Source organism: Parasteatoda tepidariorum, chromosome 4 (assembly GCF_982258835.1).
Source record: "Parasteatoda tepidariorum strain Cologne lab strain chromosome 4, Ptep-v5.0, whole genome shotgun sequence".
In the NCBI taxonomy this organism is placed as follows: Eukaryota; Metazoa; Arthropoda; class Arachnida; order Araneae; family Theridiidae; genus Parasteatoda; species Parasteatoda tepidariorum.
Window position 1 is genome coordinate 78303357 of NC_141758.1, and position 27827 is coordinate 78331183.

The 27827-nt window shown below is 28.2% G+C and overlaps 1 protein-coding gene across 18 annotated transcripts in view; it reads right to left on the reverse strand.

Annotated features, from left to right (window-relative positions):
* Positions 1-27827, reverse strand: part of LOC107446587 (piezo-type mechanosensitive ion channel component) — a 125449-nt gene that overhangs the window by 1502 nt on the left and 96120 nt on the right. For all 18 annotated transcript variants that reach the window (XM_087161414.1, XM_087161407.1, XM_087161411.1 and 15 more), the window contains 17 exons: positions 24605-24748; positions 24333-24495; positions 21531-21688; positions 21341-21417; positions 19348-19413; positions 18993-19251; positions 16431-16610; positions 15036-15137; positions 14489-14615; positions 13721-13772; positions 12433-12580; positions 11808-11852; positions 10643-10809; positions 9732-9896; positions 5168-6009; positions 3307-3562; positions 2756-3058 (listed from right to left, as the gene is read on the reverse strand). In XM_087161414.1, the coding sequence (XP_087017540.1) occupies positions 2758-3058; positions 3307-3562; positions 5168-6009; positions 9732-9896; positions 10643-10809; positions 11808-11852; positions 12433-12580; positions 13721-13772; positions 14489-14615; positions 15036-15137; positions 16431-16610; positions 18993-19251; positions 19348-19413; positions 21341-21417; positions 21531-21688; positions 24333-24495; positions 24605-24748 (3252 nt within the window). In that variant the 3' untranslated portion in view covers positions 2756-2757. The remainder of the gene's footprint in view (positions 1-2755; positions 3059-3306; positions 3563-5167; positions 6010-9731; positions 9897-10642; positions 10810-11807; positions 11853-12432; positions 12581-13720; positions 13773-14488; positions 14616-15035; positions 15138-16430; positions 16611-18992; positions 19252-19347; positions 19414-21340; positions 21418-21530; positions 21689-24332; positions 24496-24604; positions 24749-27827) is intronic.

A 27827-nucleotide genomic window follows, 5' to 3' on the forward strand; every position in this document is an offset into this window, starting at 1 on the left:
TTTTTTTTTCAGGGGACGGGTAAAACATTTGGCACATGACTGAAAGGTAGGGCATTTGAATTCTACAGATAAAATGTGCATAAAATATTGACTGGTGCACGTTAAATCTGTTGGGGTCACAAAGTCTTCCAAGTTCTCATGGCAAATCAATACTTTTGGGGGTACTGAATCGAAGATTGATCGTATTCAGGTTCAGGTCAGAATAACGATATGTGGGTGTGTGTATAAGTCCGCCCTCTAAAACGGGCTATGAAGTATATGTGGGATAAAGTTGTATTCTTGGCCATAGATGGCGCCACTGAAAAACAAGAAGAGCACCCCTCTGCCTAAAATTCGTTTGGTGTTACCGCAGTAAGGCTTTCTAGCATTAGCAAGTAGCATTCGTAACAACAGAAGTATATTTTTAAAAATACTATAAATTATCAAAATTAAAAATTACCTTAATCAAAAACCATCTTAAATGTCTTTAATTAAATATTATCTTTGAAATTACAGGCTGAATAATCACAAAAGGAGCATAAAGATCATATTAATTAAGTTTCTTAGAGCATGCTGAAATTGAAAGTGAAATGCTGCAATCTGAAAGTATAGAAACTTTTTTTTTTTTATTAATAAATATGTTAGTTGAAAGTGTGTATTCTAATTCTGAAATTATAATAAAAATTGTGGTTTATTCACTTAGATACAAATTGATTTTTAATACTTTTTATTTGAAAAGTACTACTATAATGATGTGATTACCTGAATAAATTAAAGTGGTGCAGAATTATTTTCTTAATGATTATATTAGGCATATTTTTTTATATGCAGCCAAATAAAACAAAAAACAAATTCGTTGCAAGTAAGCCATGTGTTAGTTCTTAAGTAATTTGGTTAACGAAGATAAAAAAAAATAAATAAATGAAAAGTAATAGTCTATTTTGAAGAAAGTAAAGAAAAGCATTGGTAATATGACTAAAAAATTAATAACTTTAATTGAATACTTTATATTTAGGGTCTAAAGTCAAATAATTGTTCTTTTTCAGAAAACCAAAATTTCAAAATACATTAATCCTCTTGATGAGTAATTTTTTTTTAAATATGTTCAAAAATTGCAAATTTTTTATTACTAATTTTTCTCCCATATATTTACAAATTAAAACTAAAGATGTATGAGGTCCGAGATTTCGTTAAAAAATGAATGTTTTACTCGGCCAATTAGTGATACACAACAAAAGTTTTATTAGTTACTTGACTAGGTATTATAACATTCACACAAGACAAGAAAAAAATCGTACACATAAAAAATATTTTAGAAGATATAATTCTTAGGCCTATATAAATAAAAACATGTTTCTATTTTTGAATTTTTAAAAAAATTCTAAAAGAATTTTGCAATTGCTGTTTAGATATAAAATAATTAACTTATAACTTTTATTTTTAGCTGAAGACATCTACTAAAAGTAGACTTTATAGTTAAATTTTGCATATAACTTAAATTTTCAATAGCGCTTATTAATGTTTTTTCAGTTAAACAAAGGATATTTTACAAAAGTTTTCACAAAATGACCGTATATTAAATGAAAAATGTTTTAACTATCAGGATTTAATTTTTAATCATCATCTAACAATTAATATCATTTAAAAACAATGAGAGCTACTTTAATTTAATCTTTTTAAGTTTTTGATGCTTAGTGAGAAATATCTCATAACCAATGTTGAACAGAAGATTTATATAGCAGATTTGCTGTCCTTAATGATATAATTCAATATCCGTATCCACATAATTTTGAAGCCCCAAAAGATTAAGTAACCCTTAGATTAAGCAACAAACAGGGGGGAAAATTTACTTTCATTAAAACATTTTCTGTGAAACTAACATGTATTTGCATTACGCAGTAAAAATAATTACGAAACCTCCCATAGTTAATCTAATGATAAGAGAACTTTAACCAGACTGGTTGGAAATAGAATTTATTGACCTAACGAGTAGTAAACATGCTTATTCTAAATCAGAATATGGTTGCGTCGAACATAAATGAGTGTCACCCGGCTTTGGGTTACCAGATATATAGGCAGATTTCGACCACTCAAAACTGAGTTTTGACGTCTAAAACCAGGTCTGGATACCCATACCAGCAATGAGATTTTTTTTACTGGATTTGATTAATAACTAGGTAAATAAAGTGTGGTCGGGTACCTGATACATCCCAGATTAAAATATACAAAAATTTTGTAAAAGAGTTTCTTTTTCAATATGGAATAAGATCATTAAAAAAGATTGTATGAAAATTTAAAAATATCAAGGTAAATACAAAATTTTGAAAATTAATCTTTGTTAAATTAAGATTTATTTTATGATAGGCAAAGATAAAAGGTTTTGAACAGAAAATGGAACTTCAGATTCATCACTCTCTGCAGAACAATCAGTTTCGCTATAACTATCTTTAATATACTTTAAATCGGAGTCAGAACTGCTATTAGTGTCAGATATATTGTCAGGAATGTAAGTTATATCATTCGCAAAACGCTTCCTACCAGACATCTTTAGCTTTTAAAAGAATAAGCAAAACGCTGCAAAACATGCTTCTATATGGACAACTAATGCCATCTGTTTAACCCAGATTTAATTAAACATATAAATGTCAAAGAAGAGCCAAAATGAAATCAAGAACGAGAATAGATTGGGTTGCAGGTCACGTAAGCTTTGCTACCTCTAAATTGCCCGTGGAATTTGGGATTTGTAGAGAAAAGGTAAAACTACATTAATTTTTACCTTCAAGGCCTTAATCCTGGTAATCTCGGCATTTCATCGCCTGCTTCAACCTCAAGCTCTGGTGGCCTGGTCCATTTTATAAGCATTTCAGGAGACCTGTACAGGAATATCAGCTTGGCAAACAGATCTTCCTCAAGAGTGAATTCGCCACTTTCTCGCACCAGATAAATATCCAAGCAAAGCTGTAACACTCTGTCAACGTAAGGCATGTCATCAAACATGATATTGGAGGAAGTGCCTGCCACAAATCCTCTCACAACACGGGATACAACAAGAACAAAAGTGGTGTAGAGGCCCACAATCCTGAAATCATAAGGAAAATTTTAATTATGTACAATAAGTAGAAAATACCAAATATTAACTTTTACTTTAATAATATTAACTGTTTACTTTCTACTTTAACAACTTTTTCAGTTTTCTCTGAAGTTATTAGGTAAGAAAAGAATACAGAAATATTATCTTTATTAATGAGCTTGCTTTTAAAATTAATAACTTTATAATGTCAACTTATTCTAGTAACAAAAACAATTATGAGAAATTAACAATCATACCCATATCCAGAAATAATGGATAATTCAGTAGGGAAGGCTTTGTCACTAAACGCAACTAATCGCAAAGAATCGCAGTTATTAATTCCACTTATTGAGTAAGGAGGGATATCACAGACATCTCGAACTTCCCACCATTCTATGTAATGTGAGATGGTAGTGCTTAATGACTCAGATGTATTCAGCATATCACCAGTCCACATGGATAAATTCAAACCTCGAAACTCTGTGGGACCAAAAAATCGTTTGCTTTTATCAGCTATAAAGAGAAAAACATAATATTAGAAGGATATAAAATAAAAATGCATATAGAGCATTTGGATTCATAGAAATGATTCAGTTCAGAAATAAATGCAAGACATGAAAAATATAAATAAAACAAATTATTATGAACTTACAGTACAATTCATCTATTTGGAGATATTATTAAGTCTCAATGTTGATCGTCGAATATAAGTTCAGACTGACTTTTGGAGGTTACAAAATTTTGAATTTGTATAAGCTTGTATAATCAATATAATAATAATAAATATAAACAACCGGACAGAGTAATAGTCATCACGTCAAACTGAATAAGGTATCTTGGTCATTTATTTAGATTAGTTGTAGTTCATTTATGCCACACTAGAGCTGCACAATGGGCTATTGGCGACGGTCTGGAAAGCATCCCTGAGGATGATCAGAAGACATGCCATCAAAATTTTGATGCTCTGCAGAGGGGATGGTACTCCCACTTCGGTAGCTCGACGATCTATACGCGAAGTCAAGCACTTTCAGGTAGAACAGTTTAACAATGACCAATACCGCACACCCTCAGTCCCTACACAGACTGATCCAAGTAGACCGTCACCCGCACACTTTCGGTAATCTGCCGGGAACCGTGCCTGAACGATCAGTCCACTGTGGGTCCTTATTTAGATTAGAGGGTTACAGCAACATAAAGCTGTTAACCGTAATCAACATCAACACATTAAAACTGGGAAAACTTCCACTCAGATTTCTTGATGATGTGGAGAAAGATTTAAAAACATTAGACGTGACAAATTGAAAGCAACACATGTATCAAATAAACTTTGATGGAAAAATCCTATTCTGGGCTGTAGTTTGTCAAGAAAAAAAAATTTGAACCTGTAATATAAAGATTTTTTTTTTCACACTTGAACCTAAAATTATTATTTATAAGTAAGAGAGTCAGGATGGCTCAAGAGAAACAGTGTACTTAATCAGGGGAATCAGTTTCTAACACTTGTGACAACGGGTGAATTCGCATACTGATCTTAGCTTGTACTGACCACAGTGCTAATATTAAATATTCTCAACAGTGGATTGATCATGGATTAAAATCTCTTTAACATTGAATTAACTGTGAGATATTTTCCTGTAAATGAAGCTCTTTTAAAACAAGATCATTACAAGAAATATATGGTGAAGGACTCTTCTGACTTGTTTCTGGAAATTCTATTAAAGAGAATTAATGAACAGACACAACTGATCGAAAAATCCCCATTTTACAATTTATCGCAAAAAAAAACTGACTGCAATGGTAAAGAATAGTTAAAACTTAAATGTTTGGCAAAGGATATAACTTAATGTATAATTTTAAATGGTCTGAAATATTTATACTAATGTACTAGCAGTTAAAGGAATAATATTTATGGAATTTGATTTCCACTCAAATAAGATTTTTGAGAAAAAAAATATTAATTATCAAAGAAAAAGGACTAGACGATTAATTGTAAATTTAAAACCATATGATATTAAAACACTTTCAATCCAAAAAATTTTGATGCCTGAATAATCAGTAAGAATGCACTAAAACCAAAACTCAACAAGAATTCATATGAATTTACAAAACATAACTTACTTTTCTTTTTATAAAACTTATCAACCACTATAGCACTTCCCGAGCTTGGAATTTTCACAAAGTTCGGGAAGAACTCAGTTATAGTGACAGCCTTAGGAATGGAGCCAGGAATAGTTGTGGCATTGCCTGCATTGACACTGAGTGCTGCAGCGAGATTTTTCTTTTGAGGATCAGTCAAAACAAGTTCTTTCTGATCTTTTACTTCGGGATCTGTCCCATGATTCTCTTTCTTCCTCATAAAAGACCACGAAAGAGTCATTTTCACAGTGGAATTCACTTTCTGCAGCTCTTCCACCAAAGCATTTTGACTCGGAGGGCTGATGGTCCAGATTGAGGTGGAGTTATTACTAAGTTCCACAACTACAGTATCCTCTCTACTATAACCAGTTAAGAAACTTGTTGTGGAGGGATCAGCTAGTTCGGCAACAGCACCTTCAAGTTCCTTCCACTGGCGATCATTGAAGGGTTTGATCTGTTCCCCTTTCAGAGCTGTGGTTCTAAATAAGGGTTCGTAACCGGTTATAGACAGTTCAAATGTGCCGCTTATTGGCAGGTTGGTGCGTCCGACTGTGTTCCCCAAAGCAAACAGTAACAGTGGGAACCAGATTATGAGTATAATGAAAAATAACAGTGAACAGCCAACTCCATATTTAATGAGGGCAGTCCGTTTTGCCCCCCTCGGGGTTGGGTAGTCTGCTTCAGCTCGTCTTGTGCATTTTAACACAAATATACTGGAGTAAACATCTTCCATCTTCAGCCAGTTGCTGATATTCATGCTTGTATCTGTCCATATCCAATCCATCAAACTTCTCAGTTCATACAAAAATGGTATAATCATATACCTGTGAAAGTTTTTTAAAAAAATTAATAACAAACACAGGGAAAAAAAAACACAAAAAAAACATATTACAAAAAAAAGATTATAAAGTTATGAAAAAAAGATAAAAATTTATTAAAATTAAGTGACAATCAAGAGCAAGTCCTAATAAGCTATAAAATTACGAAGAAATATATGATAGACGTCAAGTATTTTCTGATGCCCTTCTTTAAATGGAGAAAAATAAAAGCTTCAAAAAAATAGACAGTTTGTTTAGTATCTAAAAGCAGATTAGTGTAGAACAAGGATGCTTTTGAACACAGTGAACTGGCTTTTCTCGATATAATTAGACGAGGAATCTGGGTTCATAAAGGAAAGTTTTAAATGAATGTCTTCAGTTAGCATAATAGTCAAAGGGATAAAAATAAAAAGGTAGTAGATGACATGATACCATGGCTATAAAAACATTTAAATAGTGCCTAAGAGTTCAAAAATTTATAACTACTTTGTATTTATCTCATACTACACTGCCTTCAGAAGTAATTACATGAGTTATTACAATTCAAAAGTACTACAAGAAATGTTCAATTTTTTTCCACTCCTGATAAATACAAAAAAAAAATCAATGTGTTATCACTATATATTTTTTATAACAAGGTAAAATACTTTAATGAATGAGCATTATTGATTGTAAAGCAAATTTTTTACACGATTTGAATATAACCATATTTTATCATAGCTACATTTACCAATGCCATCACAGCCTCTATCTCTAAGTGTTTCATAAAAAATGCGAAGTATTTTCCCTTTTCTGATTCTCACTCTTTTAGATTGCAGCAGCAACTAAATAAAGCTTCCTAATATTCCCTGGACAAGGATGTACAACCTTTTCCATGGTATAAGAGCATCCAGATTCAAAGACAAAGATCTCTCATTTGATCCTAACCAGGGATCAAGGAACATTCTTTTTCATGATCATGCCTCCTTTGGTGACGAAACGAATAACCAAAACTATTTGTTTCCTTTTGGAAAGAACTTGGAAGAGACTATTGACTTTCTAATTACAACAACTGTATCTAGAGCCATGATGGCTCAGGGGATAGAGCATTTGTCTTCCAATGAGGTGAACCGGATTCGATCCGGCGATGGCTGGTCGATATGAATTCCGCATCCGGCTTGCACTGACGTGAAATATCCTCAGTGGTTGACAGATCATGGGTTAGAGTCCCCTTACCGTCAGGCTTACCGTGGGAGGTTCTCGTGTTCTTCCTTTCCATGTAACGCAAATGAGGGTTAGTTCCATTAACAGTTGGGCTGAAAAGTTCGTAGGCTGACACATAGATGGGGTTACTATTATTAAATACATATAATTTTTAGTTAGTTCTAACCTTCGAAACATGCGTGTATAAATTTGACAGCTGTCAAACTATTAGATTGTGAGATATAGTATTTTTAGTGAAGACACTTTTGATAGTTTAAAAACAATGGATAAAAAGGAATTTCGTGTGTTCATAAAGTATTGCTTCTCAGCAAAAAAAAAAAAAAAAATACTCTTGAAGCCAGGGCTTGTCTTGAGAAACATTATTCGGACCCTGTACTAGGAAAATCAACCATTGAGAAGTGGTTTGCTAAGTTTAAACGAGGCGAAATGAGCACCGACGACGATGCACACAGTGGACGCCCCAAGAGGAAGTTGCCGACGAAAACATCAAAAAAGTCCATAAAATTATTTTAGATTACCATAAAGTGAAGTTTATCAAAATATCTGAGACTCTAAAGATATCAAAGGAACGTGTTGGACATATCGTGAATGAATATTTGGGTATGCGAAAGCTCTAGGCGAAGGGGGTGCCGCACGAGCTCACAATTGACTAAAAACAACAACATATTGATGATTCTGAGCTGTGTTTGAAGCTGTTTAATCGTAATAAACCCAAATTTATGCATCGATATGTGACAATGGGTGAAACACGGCTCCATAATTTCGCACCACTGTCCAATCGACCGTCAGACGAGTGAACCAACTCCAAAGCGCGGAAAGACGCAACAGTCAGTTGGCAAAGTTATGGCATCAGTATTTTAGGAAGCTCATGGTATAACATTCATTGACTATCTTAAAAAGGGAAAAACCATCAACAGAGACTATTACATAGCGTTATTGGAGCGCTTGAACTGCGAAATCGCAGAAAAACGGCCCCATTTGAAGAAGAAGAAAGTGCTGTTTCATCAAGACAATGCACCGTGCAACAAGTTAATGAAAACGATGGCAAAATTATATGAATTGGTTTTTGAATTGCTTCTGCATCCACCGTATTCCCCTGATCTGGTCCCCAACGACTTTTTCCTGTTCTCAGACCTCAAGAGAATGGTCGCTGGAAAGCAATTTAGCGCCGATGAAGAAGTAATCACAGAAACTAAGGCCTATTTTGAGGCTAAAGACAAATCGTACAATAAAAATGATATCCAAAAATTATACGACCACTATAATCGTAGTATCGCCCTTGAAGGAAACTATATAAAATAATAAAATGAAATTTTATCAAAAAAAATTTTTTTTCTATGTTAGCCTACGAACTTTTCAGCCCAACTGTTAGAAAGTCCTCCATGAAGGCAAATACAGTACAAAACCCGTTATCCGGAAATCAGAAAACCGGAAAACTAAAAAACCGGAACGAAATTCGATAAATTTTGCCGCCATTTTTGAAAAAAAAAATTTTTTTTTCCTCAGAAGATTTTAGAATTTTTCTTTCTTTTTTGAAAGATGTTTACCGTACCATCGTTTTGGAAATAATCATTAGTGTATTACTTCATCGTTTTTTCTTCTTTTTAAGATTTCCAATTTATTAATTTTTTTAGTTGGGTTTAACAATAAAAAAAACGGTTTTTTGTAGCGATCCATAAAACCGGAAAAATCAGTTATCCGGAACAGCGATGGTCCCGATCGTTCCGGATAATCGGTTCCCTACTGTATCTCCTAATACTTGATCCAGGAGTTCCCTTGTCTTCTGAATTGGGTTCAAAATTACAAGGCTATGGAGTTGAACATTAGTAGTCGTAAACCCAAAAATTGGGTCGGCTGTTCAACGACGGTTATAAAAAGATTAAAAAAACTGTATCTAATTGCATATGGCATGGCACACTTCGTTACAACCATGCCCCTTTATTCTGCAGACTGCTAGAGGAAGTTAGATGTTATGGGGAAAAAATATGAGTCGAACACATATAACAAATTTTAATAATATAATATCCGTTTATGTGAGCTGCCTTTTGTGTGAACTGCCCCACTAGGGAATTGTACAATTTTAAGAGCACATTTGATGCGTGTATCTAAGAAAAACAGAAAAAAATTAAGCATTTTGAAGCACATTAAAGTTTTAGATATATTAAAGTACCCCAAAAAAGTATTTTTTTAATGATAATTAAATCTTTAATATGATTTTTTCATCAGAAATATATTTTTTTATTAATTCAATATATTAATGTACTAAACCACAAAATAGAGCTTTTTATTTCTTTTTTTTCCCTTGATATTCTAAAATTTCTAGATAATAATTATTTTAAGTTTCCACAGCTGATAATTGTATACAGAACATTTACTGAGGGGGAGCGAATTTATTTTGTTAATATTTATTTCATCTGGTTCTGTTCTGTAGATTTGGCAAATAGCTAAGATTTTTCAAATGTAACTGAGAGTACTGTTAAAATAACTAAAATGTAATTGAGTTCATTAAATTTAATAATAATTACCCTTTGAAGAGGATGAGATTGGCATAATTGTATTTCTTGCAAAAGACATTTCCTAATATTCTAGTTGGATAGCCAGACCTTATTTGATAAGCTGACAGCAGGAAATAAATGCATTTTATTACATACCACATCTTTGGAGGTAAGTTAGCTGCATTTGCAAAATCTCTAAAATAAAAAATAAGAATTAAAAAATTAATGGCAACATAAATTGTCATGATTCATTGCAGACATAAATCATATTTTACAATAAAAACTAGTATTACATTTAAAAAACTAAATTCCACAGTTGAATTTTAAATAATTATTCACTAATTATTTATTTCAAAATATCACAACATAGTATTATTTTATGTTAATACTTTAAAAACTACTTTTTGGATATTTAAATTACATTGATCATTCAAATTGATGTCATTTATATATAAACTTATATTGTTTGCAAATAAAAAAAAGAGGATTAAAATTTAGAAACTATTAAAATCTGTTTGGGTAGCCTGATCATATTCAACTAACTGTGATAGTAAGAAATAAACTTCTTAACTTTTTACTTAAAAAAAATATATATATATGGAGGGAACAAATTGCTGCAAAAAAAATATTTTTAAAATCAAAATCTTAAAATTAAATGCAATACTAACTTACATTTTAATACAAATGCTACTAACATTTCTTCATAAGATAATTATTATTTTCACTAATAATTACTAAGCTAATACCTAAATAATTTGACTTGTTATTTCTAATTTCGAAATGTCATAAATCATTAGTTTTAAAACTTGAAAAGTTACTCTGCAGAGATTATGTGATTAGAATGATGCTTATAAATGGATAGAGAAAATGAGCGCTAAGTTTTAAAATTTTTAAATTATTATTGGCGACAAATTGTTTGTAAAACCATTTTAAGAACTTACCGTGATGTGATTGCAGGAAGAATAAAAAACATCCACAGATGAACTACAAAAATTAGAATGACTTGAAATATTAACTTTCCTAAAATATATTTCCTTAAATACAAAGCTCTGTCTGTGACAATGGTAGCAAATTGAGCAATTAGCATGATTAGGAAAGGTATTGGAACCTATAATAAAAATACACTATATCACATTTTGTTAAACATATGTTGTTTAGAAGAATAATTCACAATCAAAAAGCTTTTAACAGTTTAACATAACAGCTTATTCCAATTATTAGTAATATAAAATAATGAAATAGTATACAATGAATTATAAGAGTGCATAATGGAATTAAAAACAAAAATATTAATGTGTAATATGCAATAATTTAAAAGATAATGCATTTCATTGTGTTGTCTAATCCATTTTTAGAAAATAAAATATACTTTTAATTTAACTGTTAACCCTAAAAATATAATAAAACATTTACGTAAGTAATTGCTCAGCAAAATGTTTGATAAAAATCTAACGGAACAGGCTTTAATAGCATCAATAATTTTACCAATATTTTAAAGTAAAAAGCAGCTCCTCCTCTATTCAGAACTAGTGCTAAACTAATAGCATAAAAATGCTGTATAAGTTTTAAAATGATTCATAGTTAATTTTAACTCCCTAAGTGTTTAATCTAGCATCTCTCATACCTTAATTTGGTTATTTTAATTTAAAACAAAATGTTTTTTCTCATATTTCGCACAAGTTTGTACAAAAGTTTAAAATTTAAATGACTGAGTAATTGATTTTTTTTAAAAATATTTCACTACATTATATTTGTTTTAAAATGATAGAAAAATTATATTTAGAGATTCACTATACCTCCTAAAAGATTAAAGAAAACTAACATATATCTTAACTAAATCATTACCACTTAAAATCTGAAAGATTATTAATTTTTTTAAATTTAAAACAATGATAAACTCATTGGTAAGGCAAACATAGATAAAGCAGATGCAGTTATTTAGCCTTATAAAACATAACTTAAGACCTGAGAAAGTTTTTAAGACCTGATACAAACTGAAACCAATAGAAAAAAATATAGGTTCAAATTTTGTTTTTATTATTCAATAATTGCATTTTAAATTTATTAAATAGCTATATTAAGAATAAATAAACATATATTTATTACCTTATTTTCTTCAAAATAGGAAGTCACATTTTCTGAACCCTCTGTCTGCAAGTCAAATTTAAAGAATTTAATAAAAATATGATCCAACTTAATAGGCAGATATTTATTTACAGTTCATTAAAAAAATTGCTTTGATTAATAGGGATGCATGAATTTAAACAACTTTTCAATGAAAAATTTAATATATATATATATGTTGATGATAAAGATAATCCAAGCCATTAATTTTTTTTTTCTTCCTAAACTACATTGCAACTGAATTAACATATATTCCTTCATTTACAAATAAATTAATTAACAAATAATAACAAATAAACAAATACTTGCTTTATGAATAAATTACTTTAGTGAACAAACATTAGCATTAAATAAATATTTTTCAAAATTTAAAAATAACTGCTGTTGTTCAGCCTTATTAATAAATGATTTTTTGAAAATTGCCAAAGTACACTTCAATTGATTAGCATATTTTTGGTAGGCCATTCACACCATAAAAATTACACTTTAATAATTAAATTGGCCTAAACTATTTCAAGATTCATTCATGAAATAATAATAAATATTTAATTTCATCAAAAAATATCAATTAAAAAAACATAATTTAAAATATAAATCACAATCTTACTCCAAAAGCCCAGTAGCCAAAAACGACTATGAAAAAGTTAATGAAATCACAGAAGAACATATAAGCATAGACATCAACTGTCACTCTATATTCAGGATAAAGGAGGTGGTAGAAAAACATTTTAATAGGATCCACAACAGACCCCACACTGAAAAACAAAATTTCTCAGATAAGTCAGTATAATATTTTAGAATTAAAAAAAATCAATTTTAAAAAATTGTGAAAGTAATAAAAGAATGAAAATTTTTAAACCTATGTTCAACAAAATATATCATTTCAAACTATGGAAGATGTAAAAAAAGTAGACATGGTTAAAACCTTGAGAAATAAACATTGGTTGAAAAAGTGTAAACAAACGCATTCTATATTTTTTTTAAAATATTCAACAATGAGATCCAAATTGATCTTCCACCCCCACGTGCTGGAGAAGGAGTCAAGGCAACATTGTTGCAGAACGTTACAGAGTTCTTGAAGAAAGAATTTTCCTTCAGGAAGTAAAAAATTTTGTTTTTATTTTCTACAGAAATTTTCAAAATTTTTTCTCTAAAATTTTATTTTTATTTAATATTTCTAAGTTGCCCCATCCCATCCAAGAAGGTGGGCTGGAAGATCGAATTGATTTCATTAGATAGCTTTCTTTTTAAAAAAATATTGAATCGTCTATTTTCACTTTTTTGACAAATGTATATGACTCGAGATATTTTCCCTTTCCAAACTTTTTTTTACATTCCGTATTTCATTAAATGTTTTTTAAATGTATTTAACAATACATGCAATATAAAGGCATAATCATTTTCTGATTTGTGTATAGCTGCATTCCTTATGTATTGGTATTAACATCAAGATTGTAATCTAAAAATAAATATCACTATCTTCTTAGCAAAAGAAGTTAATATTAAAATCATTTTTAAACTATTTTTAAATATTATAAAAATTTCATGTGAAAACAACTAGCAAAAAAAGATCTGATGCATTTAGATATGTAAAACTATGAAATGTGCAACAAACTTTACATTTTTTTTATTTGAATAATGTGAATCTAACTTTAAAGCAACATTGCAGAAAGACCATATACACAAAAACCAATAGTTTTTTAGTTAAAATTTTTAAAATTGAGTCATAAAAGTATCAAAAACAATTTTATAATTAAACACTAACTACCTAATAAAGAGATTTTAAATTTTTCTAAGAAAGCAATTGAAACACGGAGTGTGCAATTCTAACATAAAATTAAACTAAAAAAGTAACAAGCATAAATAATTAAGTATATTTTATAAAAGAAGCTTACATTTTTGAAATATCAACTCGAGGTAGTTCTTCATAAGCTGAAATCTCACTTCCTACAAAAGTAAATACATCAAACAAAATACCAAGATATATCATATAATATGAAAATGGAAGTACATGGAGAATTTTAATTAATATTAAAAGTACTAATTCAACTATTAAGGAAAATAGCATTTAATCAGTTGGAAATAAATTATCCTAAACCTAAGAATTATTTTAAAAAACTAAATTTAATTTTTTTAAAAACCATATTGGCAATATAGAAATTTAAATTTATCATATATTTATTAAAAATATAATGAGGAAGCAATCAATTTATATAAAGGGAATGGACTGACTTGGCCCACCATGGACTGTTGCGCTACTGAGTTTAGTTTAGCTTAAATATTACTATGTGATTCTAGGTATGTACTTCACTTTAGATGCCGATTCTAAAAATATATATTAAGGGGAGAAGTGAGTGATTACTAAACACTCTGTATATGTAAACATTTCACCATAAAAATAGACTTTGATTTTGATTGAAAAATATTTAAAGGAAGAAAAAAGGCTTAAATACCTAGGCATAAATTCATTATTTCCAAATATTAAACTTTTATTATTTTTCAGATAAATAAGGATATATTTTCTAACACAGAAACATAAATCATCTAAAGTAAATATTTATAACAGTTGATACAAATTTTAAAATATTATAACGGCAAACTAAACAGAATAATTAGATTCTTACAATGAAAGGGAACTATAAAAATACATTAAATAATCATACCTTCATCGTCAGAACACTCATCTGGACTCTCAACTAATACGGCAGTATCACCAGTTTCATCAATGTGTTTTTCTCCATGATCTACCTCAGATGCAGCCTTTTTAATTTCGGGAATGCTGGGCAATTTCTATAAAATAAATAAAAAAGAAAATTTTTTAATTAAATAAGTAGGGTTAACCGGTTAGGTTAAAGAAAATCCATCAGAATAATTTTTCAAAAGTTAATTTCTTACATCCAAAGTAGATATTTCAAAGGCATAGAAAATAGTTATTGACAAGGGGCCCTTATCAATAACTATTTTGGTTTATGTTACGAACTGAAAAATAAATCGTATAGATATTTTAGAATGTTCTGAATATCTAACTAATTGTGGACAAAACTATTTCTTATTTTGTTATCAATATATGAATGTTTATTCAATAATTATGTCTAGTACTCAACTAATATTATGTTGAAGTTAAATTTTACGTAGAAGACAAATAAGTACATTAAAATTAGTTTAATAATCAAAAATTATGAGTACACAAGTGATTTTCAATATGCTTACTTTAGTAATTCCATCTTTTCCATTCAATGCAATAGTTTCCGGTTCAGAATCAACATTAGGAATTATTAAACTTTTTTCTGTGTCCTTCCATAAACCTAGACTCTAAAACATAAGATATCTTAAGTACCTATGTTAAAATCACAACAATAATTACAAAACTGAAATAAATATAAAAAAACTATAAACACAATTTTTTAAACTACAGCTCTTTATTAACCACAGTAAAATTCGTAGATTTAAACATTAAGAATTGTAGCTAAATAATTTCTTTTAATTCGTTAAGTAATTTCAGCTAAATGATTTCTATAACAAAATAAAATTCTATAAAATGCAGTCTTACATTTATTAAAGGCTTATTTTATGAAGTTATCATTCTATTGCCATTAATAACTATTCAGAAAGCTGTAGCAAAATATCTGACAATTTTGACACAAACATTAAATTATTTTGTATCAAAATTTTTTTTAAGTAGAACAAATATTAACAGGGTATCAGCTAAATCTAGATAGTTTAAATCCATGACTTTCCATTATTTCCATGACTTCTATCAAACACTTTCCATGACTTACACAAATAAATACATTATTACAAAAGAAAGTCGAAAGAGCATCTCTCTCTCTAAACGACTATAACTTTCTCTCATAAAAAAAATATTGTTTTTTTCTGACCAATGCTTTGCACACTTTTTTAATAAATCAGTTTAAACCAAAGCAATAAAAAAGGACTAAACTAATTAAACAAACTGAAAAAAAAAGATTCACAGTATCACTAACATACAAATGTGAAAATGAGTTTAAATATATTTAATAATGGGTTATTTAGGTTATGTTAGTTTAGGTTATGTTAATTTAATTTCAAAGAAACTAAGTATCAACATCAATTCATGCACTTTAAAATTACAATATATATATATATATATATATATATATATATATATATATATATATATATATATATATATATATATATATATATATATATATATATATATATATATATATATATATATATATATAACCTAGGGTTCCACATTTCTAGAACAGGCTCTGTTTGTGAATACAAACTGAGATGCAGGATTTTCAAAACTCGCGACCTTATGAAAGGCTCCAATAGCCAAAAATCCAAGATGAATTAGGAGTTTCCATGAATTTTTTGTATTTATCATAAAAAATCATAACTTTTCATGGCAAATTTCGATCAAGGTCAGAATCCACGACTTTTCATGATTTTCAATGACTTCTCAGATGTGTAGATACCCAGTATTCAGCATAAAATAAAATGTTCCATAATTGAATCAACCATAATTTAATAAAAATATGCATTAAATATGCAAAATTATGTATGAAACAAAAGATTGATAAATATTTAAAAATATATAAGAATGATAACACTCACTTTCAGCATAAACCGATGAAAAAATACAACCAATAAGACGGCTAGATCAAAGACAGCATAATTATCATCTTTTCTGATGCCAAGAATAACGGTAGGGTAAAATGGGTTATTCGGAGGAGGTGTTTGATAATTCCAATTAAAAAAGTAGAATTGGAATAAATATTTCAAAACAACCACAGCCTAAAATATAAATCAAAATTCATACATAAATAGCTGATGTTTACCTTTGACATATGTTTTTTTTAGTTACAATTATTATTTTTTATTATATGCATGATCATTAATGTATAATAAAGATTCCAAAGCAATTTGAAGTAAATAAAATTATGGAAATGTCACACGAAAAAAGTCTTATAAATTCAAGTTAAAATTCATATTTAAATGTGAATATAGATTATTTTTATTAATCCTTCAAAAGCTTGATTGCAAATTTTTTGCAATTTCAACTAATTATTCACCAATGTATAATGAGGATAAAACATAATAAGGATTTTATTTCTAAAAACATTTCCTCAGAGCCCAAAGGATAAAAGAATATTTCTTTATGATTCTCTCTGAATAGTAGAAATACAATTCACTGATTCAAAAAATCTTTTAAAAGACAATTACTACAAAATTTCAAATCATATTTTTACTATACGCAGCAACATTTCATAATCGAAAAACACTAAAACTTTGCTTTTTAATAAAACTAATTTTAAATATTAGTTTTTTAGTAATTAAAATTTCCTTACACAAAAGGTTTAACATTTCGATTTAATGATAGATAAGTATATAAATAATAAATATGAGTAATATTACATATAAAAATCTGAAAAGTTTTAAAATTTATATAGTTTGACAGAATCATATCAGACACAAAGTCTTCATTATATAATTGTGCTTAAGAGTCACACTTAATTTTCACTCTCAGAAAACTTAATTTGCATTTTTCTCTGTCTTCTTTCCCTGAAATGTGCTCTAAAATTTTTCTCTCAAAATCTAAAAACTCCCCTGTAATTCTGGGTTTTCCTAACACAAAGGGAATCCTGCTTCACTTATTTTTTCTATAAATTTGGTCTAAAACTTCACCCTTTGATGCAAAATTTTTATTAAACGTTTTTTTTCACACTTTTTTTATTATTTTGTATTAATTAAGATTAAAATAAAATAAATATATTATATTGAACATTTTAATAATTTACGGTTATAAAATACTGGTGTCTTTTTCTGCATTAAAGATAAAATCTTTCAAACACCAATCACTTCTAGACAATTTTTTAAATTTGCAGTTATTTAGATCTAAGAGAAAGAGATAGTCATCATTGAAATTTCTTCAATTTACAAAATCATTTATAATTAAATTTTTTAATGTAAATGAAAGAAGAAAAAAAAATTTTTAAACTACTTTTTTTTTAGATTTTATATTTCAATAGAAATATAATTCCGTTAATCAGACTGACCTATTTTAGTAACAATTAGATTGTTTTTCATAAATAAAAATATCAAAATATATTTTTGCTTGTAATCAAAGCGTTAGTACAAAATATATATAAAGTACACCAGTATGCCATCTGCATCAAAGGGTGAAACGTTTAAAATAGCAAAACCATACAAAGCTATAAAAAAGTTAGTAAAGAAAAATATAGGAAAAATCAGATAATCAGGTATTCATCATTAAAATTTCTATAATTTACAAATCATGATAAATTTTTGAATATGAATGAAAAAAAACTTAAAACTACTTTCTTTCTGCAGGGGTCTGTTCAGACATTATGTAAAAGGTCCTGTTTTTGTAAAATTGTGAAAAAATTACTCGTAATTTGTGAATATAAAATAAATGTTAAGTCACATTCTTTCAACCGTGGGTCCTGCCTTTGTGAATTTGTGCAAATAGGTCCGGTTATTGCAAAAACCTTTTTCAAGGCGTTTTCAAATTGTAAATAGATACAAGATTATGCTCAACACTGCAAAATTATAATTAAAAAAATTTAAATTTTCAAAAATAAACAGCAATTGCTGCTACTGAATTAGAGATGCAACATGCAAATATTTGGTATTTAGCCTATACTGCTGAACGTAGAATATTCATTTCGGACGAATAAAGGAAAAAGTGTCTGCCGAAGACAAAACTTAGCTCGTTTACATCTGTCTTTCTCTCTCTCCCCCCCCTCCCCCGGGAAGGGTTTATTCGATTAACAAAACAATAATGAAGATAAACAAATTTGTGAAGGGTACGATTAAAATATAAATTATTTTGTGAAGGATTCGTTTCTATGAAAAGATATTTTGTGAAGGGTCCGTTAATGGACCCAAATTTCTTCTAAACAGACCACTGTTTTGGATTTTATATTTTAGAGCAAATACAATTCCGATAATACAGCAGATTTTTTTAGAAACTATTAGACTGTTTTCTAAAATTAAAAAATATTAAAAAAAAAATTTTTTTTTTGTAATTGCAGTTATGAAAAATATATAAAAAAGACACAGATGTCTCATTTGTATCAATGGGTTAAAAATCATAAGATGGAATATTAAAAAAAGAAAATAATTAATTTGAATTAAAAAAAAATCATTTCAAACCTCAGTATAGGTAATGACAGTAATCCAAAATGCTTTTGTTGGCCTTGGTACTGAGAGTGTCCCCCAGAGGAATGCAAACAAGGGTAAAGGCAAAGAGAGGATGCTAGCGGATTTCATTTGATTAAGGATGATGACCATATAACACAAAAGTTCAGATCGAGATATTGCAGCAAAGTAAAATGCAACAAGAAATCGCACAAAGATGGAATGCTTTTTAGCACCTGTCTCCAGGACATCTTGTGATGATGTAAATTCGCAACTAAAATCAGAAAATAAATAAAAGTTAATAGAAACGTAAGAAAAAGGATTACTTATTAAACTATAAACTAAATTGTTCAATGATATCACTCATTACCTGTCTAAAAAGTCTAAATTTGTCTTCTTCATAACCACAGCAACTTGCTTCAAGTCTTTTGAGGATCTAAATATCAATGAAAAAAGGAAGATTTTTGTCAAAAGGGGGGAAATACAATGCATATTTCTATTAGTTAGAAAATAAATATAGTTTCAAAACTATTATTTAGCTTCATCTTAATCAATTATAAAGTTTCACATGCTCTATGAAACATTTTTATGATTAAAAAGTATCAGTTACCAAACACTTTAATTTTCAGCCCCTGAAAAAATTATACTGAAAATTCTCTGCTATGCACTACTTTCCATTGAATAAATAACATGAAAAAAAATTTTTATGTGAAATATGGGAAAAGATGTTTTAGATAGGAGCTACTGAAAGGATTTAAGAAATAATTAACAGTTGATTTGTAAAATAAATTGACATGAATTGATTTTAAAACCATGTTACTTAATGATAAACTCTATGTTAAATATGAGTTCCAAAATGGAATAAAAAAACAAATCATGCAATTACTAATAAAATTTAATGTAAAAATGCATATCATAATATAATTGTTTAGTTTAGAATTGGTTTTGATTAAATTGCAAATCTAACTCATAGATCATGGTAATAAAAATTAATTTTTTTTTAACTACAAATTGAAGTAAACTGATACTAAAAGAAGAATGAAACGAGAAATTCTCAATTGCTACACATTGCATTTTTGGAATCTTGGACATAAATTCAATGCCAAAATTATTTCCACTCCAGTCAATTCAGCTCATCTTGATGTTCTGGAATTTATTCATATGAATGTTGATTCTCTTATTAATGACATAATTCCTAACATCTCTTCATAGTGTGTGCCCCTCTCAGCTACTGATATTCTTTTTTGTTCAAATGTTCACCTTTTTTTTCTCTCTCAGTTACTGTGGTTTTCCCAGTTTTTTTTCTTACCTTTATTTTACCATTTTTATTGACAACTTCACGTTTTATATTTCAAACACTTTTTATTTTGTCTCATTCACCTCTGACAAGTCTAGAAAATAAGCACCAATTTTTGAGTGATTGAAACATGTCCGACTCTTCCTTGCGATTAATATGTTTTTGAAGCAATTGAAATTCTTAATCCAGTAATAGAATTCTAATTAAAAATTCGAGTAACTGAATAAAAAGCAAAATAAAAAAAAGTAGTTTTGCAGTTCTTTGCTTCCAAGAAATAAAAGAGAACCATTTTTGAACAGAATTATCACCTGTGATGAAAAATGGATTCTTTATGACAATAGGCATCGCTAACGCAATGGTCAGATGCAGATGAAAGTTCAAAAACATTAAAAGCACTGCTACACCCTGTAGTGATTGCTTTTTGGTGGTTTATGGTCGGAATAATTCATTAGAAATTTTTAAATGCTGGCAAAACAATAACAGCAAAGATGTACCGTGCATAACTTAAAGTTATGATACAGAAATTACATCAAATGCAGCCACCGGCAAGGGGCAACTGAAAACATTTTGCTTCATGCTAACGGATGACCTCATGTTTAATTGATCTAAGTTGGCTGAATTAAAATACCAGGCTCAACACATTGACTGGATATGATAAAAAATTCACCCATCTAGAGAAAATCAAAATGACTTTCAATCTTTTGTTGAAACCAGAAAACCAAATTTTTCTGAAAGTGGTATCCAAAAACTAGTAACATGTTGGCAAAAATGAGTAGATTGTGATAGGTTTTACTTTGATAAATTTTTTTTTTTTTTAATTTATGCTTATTTAATATTACAATAAAAAACCCAACATTTCATACGTAAAAACCTAATACCTCAATCAAGAATATGTTTACATAAAAATTAATTAAAACAATAAATTTCCTTCCAATTAAAATCAGATTTCAAAAACATCTTTTTTGGGTTGAAAACTTACTTTAAATGGTATTGATTTCACAGATACTATAAAATATATAATTTAAATGAAAAAAATATAAACTATTTTAAATCAATATTTTCCTACCCAGGAATATTATTCACTTCCTTAGCCTTCATTTCGTTTTCTGCTTCATCCATATCAAATGAGCCATTATGAATAAACTGTAAAAAAGAAAAATACTATGCAACCTTCAAATAGTAAAATATTGAATACAAATTCATTAAAATGTAATGCCAAAACATTTATAAAATCTTAAATTTAATAATATTTTTACCCTTTCTTTAAGCAGTTTCTTTTCCTTAGATAGTTGCCTTGCTATGAATCGATAATCCTTGGACACAGCATTCAATTTAGCGGTAGTACTAATCAGAAGACTATTCATGAATTCACAAAAGAACGAATACCATCTTTTCACTTTCTCAACAAAAGTTTCTGTAACAATATAGTCATAAATATACTAGACAATATATTTAATCTAATTAAAATTAATATTTCAGCATTTTCCATTTATTTAGTTTAGACTCAGTAAGGGATTAAAAAATCATAAACACAAATCTAACAAAAAATTATTATTTAGAGTTTTTAATCTGTCTTTATGGAACTATTTTAAAACAAAATATTGAATAACCAATTACTATATAAAATTCTTCACTAATTATGATATGGGAGAGGAAGATAATTTATCTAAATACTTCAATGAAGATTAATTTATTTTGAAATACTTAATATGATTTAATTCTCTAAAAGCTATTACTAATTCTCTAACCAAGATTCCAAACTTTTTTGGATCATGGTACACTTAACCAATAATAAATCAAGGGTCATCCAATTCAAATTTGTCTAAGGGTAACATTCTTAAGGCAGTTTATAATAGATAGTTTTTATTGGTTGTAATTCCACTGGTAGTTTTTATTTTACAGCTTCCAAGTGTTCACTCTTTTTTATACAACTGTGGTTGACTGATTCTCCCATTCTCAGTTTAGAAAAAAATTTGGTAAGAAAGGTTACTTTTCTATTACTAGATAAAAATGCATGTTTTGACACATAAAAAATAGAACTTTTTTCTAATTACAATGAATAAGTAGAAAATGAAGAGCGATTTCCTACGTTTACAATCATTTAAATTAAACTCGGTGGCGCGACTGCCCACGGGAGGCTGAGGCCTACTGTGACCATGAGCTTTAGGGTGCAGGATTAGAAGTTCGAGTGACCAGCCAAAAATGGGACCTGTGGAACGAGAGTGTGAAGAGGTACAACTCAACCATTGGGCTATGCACAATCATTTAGGTCACATCTATCTCCACATATGGAACCATCAGTGGATAAAACTAGGATATTGCAATTTTTGGTAATTAATAGATACAATAAATATATATTTCAACAGAAAAAGTGATGAATAATTACCAAACATAGAATATAACATTTTAAATCTCATTAAAATATAATCATTGTAGATAACATAAATTTAAGAATAAAAGCTTAAATATTTATAAAAAAAAAACGAATTCCTGATTTCGTTATTTCTCATAAGCATACACAGGGTGCATAACCAAATTATTCAACAAAATATAGGCACCTTTTAAGCACTATTCAAAAACTGAAAAAATATTTTTAAGCACTTTAAAAAATATCATAATTAGGCAGAATTGGAAAGTTTTCGACAATCGACGGATTTATCTTGTTTTAACCATCATGTCAAAAAAAGAACCTTTTGGCATTGTTTTTGACAATTGTCAAAAAACATTAAATTTTGAATCATGTAAAATGAATGGCATTTTCATACGCTACGGACTGACTATACGCCGAAATAGATTGGGGTTGAATTAATTATGAAAACGTTGAGCACAATGTAAACTGTGTCTTTTTGCATAATTCGAAGCAAAATCCAACATAGTAAGGAAAAATCACATTTTGAAAAAGAAAAAATTAAGCACTTTTTAAAAACACCCAATTAAAAAAGCACCTTTAAGGGCTTTTAAAAAACGAAAATTGAAAATAAGCACCTTCAAGCACTCTTTAAAAATGCTACGCACCCTGCATACAGTTTAAAAGTATATAAGATCAAACTTTAAAATTACTTTTGCATATTAGTTTTTTACCTTGTGGATCAGATATTGATTTTCAAAAAAAGATGTCATATGAATATTTTGAAATTAACTGTAACCATGATGAATAATTCTTTTTTACACTATTCTTCTTAAATGTATATCATATAATACTTTTGAATAAAATTTTGTTCCATTATCTTCAACTCCCATGAAGGATATTTGTCAGTGAAGTTATTTATAAATACCTTGCAATAAATATAAACAAAAGAATCTCTGTAATTAAGATTTAGCTAAAACTAAGGATGTTAAGAATAGTGATATGGCCGAATAGCTGATTACCGAATATTTGGCCATAAGATCAAAGAAATACCAAATCTACAATGGCAAAATAGCAACATTTTTTTTTAAAAATCATTAATAAATATTTTTCCTATATAAATAAATTCAGTCATTATTGAAAAACAATCATAACTAAGGTATATTATAGGTATGGCGTAAAGAGAAAAAACTATAATCAGAAACTATAATATCCATAAGAAATATTCAAGATAAATAAAAAACTGACTAACAGCTATATATATATATCTCAATTTTCTAATTAACATATTTTCAAGAAAAAGTAAAGAATAAAATCCAATAGTAATCCTTTTCATTTTTGTCATAAAAACAAAAGGTTTTTAAAAAAGACAAAACTAGATTAAAACTAAATCAAAAATCATTACCGCACCAAATAACAAAAACGAATATCCAAAAATTTTACTAAGCTTTAAACATTGTATTCAATAACTTTTGTACCAACTACCTTCTTTAATTTCTAGCGCATCAAGAATTTTAACATCTTAAGGAAAAAAGAATAAAATATAATAGTAATCCTTTTCATTTCCATGTCATAAAAACGAAAGTTTTTAAAAAAGACAAAGCTAAATTAAAACTAAATCAAAAATCGTTACCGCACCGAATAACAAAAACGAATGCAAACATTTTACTAAGCTTTAAAGACTGTATTCAGTAACTTTTGAACCAACTACCTTCTTTAATTTCTTCTACATCAATAATTTTAACATCTTGAGGACTTAAGGGAGCAACTGTTTCTTCTTTGGGAGAGGATGTAGGAGTAGTTGTAGCACTAGGAATAGATAAAGTCATCATTGGGCCACTGCTTGTAATGGTTAATGGATCTGGAGATTTTTGCTAGAAAAAAAAATATTTGAATTGAATATTTTTAGGTGCGTAAAATCTTTGCATAACATCAAAATTTCATTGCTCGACAAATACATTATTTTTTGTACTATACTAATACCTGAGATGAAGATGGCAAGGCGTCTCGATCAGCGCTAACGATAGCAGATAACTGGCTTGAATCTTCAATATCATCTGGTTCACCGGATTCTTTCCTTGGTTCCTCACTTAATTTTATGTTTCCTCGGATGGTTTTGCTCAAAAGCTTTCAAAAGTAATATAAATTGCAATCAAGCATAATAAAATAAAACAATAAAAGCAATTTGCAATAATTTAAAGCAAATATGCAAAATGCATGCTAAGCAAGCCTTAAGACTGCCAGCAAAAATATATCGTAAAAAGTATAGAATGATAAGTTCAATGAAATAATGTTTATTAATAAACAAAAAAACAATTTTAATGAAAGAAATTAAAATGGTTTGAATTTTTTTCTTCCTTTTATTAAAAATTTTTTTTTATTCTTTTATGTCTTTATTTTAAGAAATTAAAAGAAACAAAAAGCTTATATTCTAGGAATAGACAAAAACTGAACTACTCTTTCCTACCAAGCATCCAAAAACTGACTGACAATTTGAAAAAACAGCTAATAAAAATGGAGAGAGAGAAAAAATTTGCAGTTTGCTGTGTTTTACTAAAAAATCCAGATAATTTATTATTACCAGGTTTCAAAAATACTATTAACTACTATAAAAATGTTCTTTTACATGTCAGACTATGTAATCAAAAACAATTGTAAAGGCATTCCTTAACAAATCATTAGAGAAATTATTAAAAGCACACTAGAAGATACCATTACAATGGACGATCCGATGGACCCTATACACATAGGTTGACTTGATGTCTCCCCTTAATACCTGAACTGCCAATCCACTTCTATTTTAACGCGTCATTCCCCTTTTATATTTTTTCAAACTTGAGCATCCTGGGGGACTCCGTTGGTCTTCTGTTCTATTTCCTCAACACTAATTTTAATTCATCTTGTTGTTTTTACTCACTTGTATATTCGCTTTTAGCGCTTTTATCAACAAAAATAGACGGATAAGGAGAAGAGAAGAAAGTTTTTTTTTTTTAATTTTTTACTTTATTTTTTTTTTATTGTATTCATATTTTTAATTGTCTTGTTTTAATTTGATGTTTATATCTACTAATTATGTAACTACTAATTATGTATTGTAACACATACTGTATTCTCTGTAACTTTGTTGGGGTCTTCAATACTATTGTAATTTGGTTCAGTATAAGGGTGGGCCGTCGGCTGTAAGCACTATATGGCGGCCCTCCCAGCTGTTGGCATATGACTCTTGTATTTTTTGCACTCTTTGCTTTTTATGTTCTTTTCTGTTTTTACTTGGTTTTAATAAACATTTACCCGTATGCCCTGAATTGGGGCAGGTCGGGGTAAATATTTTCATGAACTTTGTCCTTAGACAATGCTGCATTGTTTGCTAAAAATGGTGGTTATTTTTAAAGCAATGTTTTATAGCCATTCTACAGCAGTTGAATAATTTTGGCTGTTGATGAATTTTGTCAACTAATTTTAAAACTCGATGAGAGAGAGAATAAATGGTTTCCTAGGCAGACTGCAGCATATCATTTAAATCTAACACCATCTCTTTTTCTTCAATTGATTTTTAAAATTGTTAATTATTTTTGACACAGCTGCTTAGTATGATGCAAACCAAAGAAAGAAAAAAGTTATTTCCATGAGTCTTGCTAAACCAAAAATGCAGGAATGAGTGCTCCATAAAATTCTACTTTCAATGAAAAAAAGCAGTATTTCAGTGATTTGAGACACTCATAAAGTGTTCAGCGTTTAATTTTTTTTCTAAGCTAAACTGAATGTAGCAATTATAAATATTCCTACTATCCATGACGATTTAAGTAAATAGTGGGGGCATAAGATGCACGTCATTTTATTTATTCTCAAAATATACAAAAATGCTTTTATTTTTAATTAATTAAAAAATAAATTAAAAACTACTTTTGCTTTAAATTAACTTTTAATTAATAAACAAATAAATTAAAAAGTAAATGCAGTATCAATTTATCAATAAAGAAATCACTGGAAAAAAAATTTCTTTTAAGTATTTAAGCAATAATAAAAGTAAATAACACTGCCTACAAAAAAGGTTAATATAAATAAATAGCTTTAAATTTGAGCTGTTTATACTACATATACCAATTGCTTATTTTAGCGTTGCAATAGTGATAGTAACATTTTACTACTATAAACATGAACAAATGAAAACCTTTCACAGTTAATCTCAAACATAAAGAGTAAATAGTCAGCATAAATATCACTGCTTTAATTTAATGCTGCTATAATCAAACTGTAAAAACAGTTGTTTCTTTTTTTTTGAGATAAATAAAATAACCAGTAGTTTAAAATATATTAATGAATTAAATATAAATTATCACAAAAATAAAAAAATAACATAGGTTTCTCTTTTTTATAACTATAATATAAAGAAAATATCTAAGGAAGCACATATTTTAAGTTAACTTTAAATTACTTTTTCCTCATTGTTTACTACACTAATGCATGCAAAATATTAATAATAAAATAAATAAAAATTATAATGGGCTTTCCTTGCATGGATTTAATTTGATCATCTGTATAAACTAATATTAATCAAACTAGTTCAACTTATAATTCATAAAACATAAGATAAATTCAACTTGTTTGAATCACTAAGTAGTCAAATCAAAAATATTTTAATCACAATCTATATATTAAATTACTATTTAGAAAGATAATAAATCAATATAGACACTATTATTGGTTACATATTAAACAATGAAATTTTTTTTAATGTAAGTAAAGTTGATAACATAGCAATAAAATGATTTTGAAGTCAGGGATTAACTTTATTTAAATGAGAAGGTCAATTCCCACTTAATGTTTTTATTTATTTCTTATTTTTTCTTTTATTTGGTACTCCATATGTAGAAGTTAAAACATTTAGGAAATAAACCAGTTGAAAAAAATTATAATACATAAGGTGTAAAATTTTACTGTTAATGACAGAAATTCTTTCAAAATTGTAAAGTAACATCAATACCAAAGAAAAAATTTAACAGACTTCCAATATTTTTACAATTATAAATGTAATTTAAATATGCACATAAACTAAATGATATTAAAAACTGAATCCCAAATCAATTTTTTTTTATTGCTGTTCCTTTTTTTTTCAAAATTTAAATAATTGAATAATATAACATTTAATAATATAACATTTCATATGAATAATCTGTTTCTTTTAAAAATAAATCATGCTATCCAT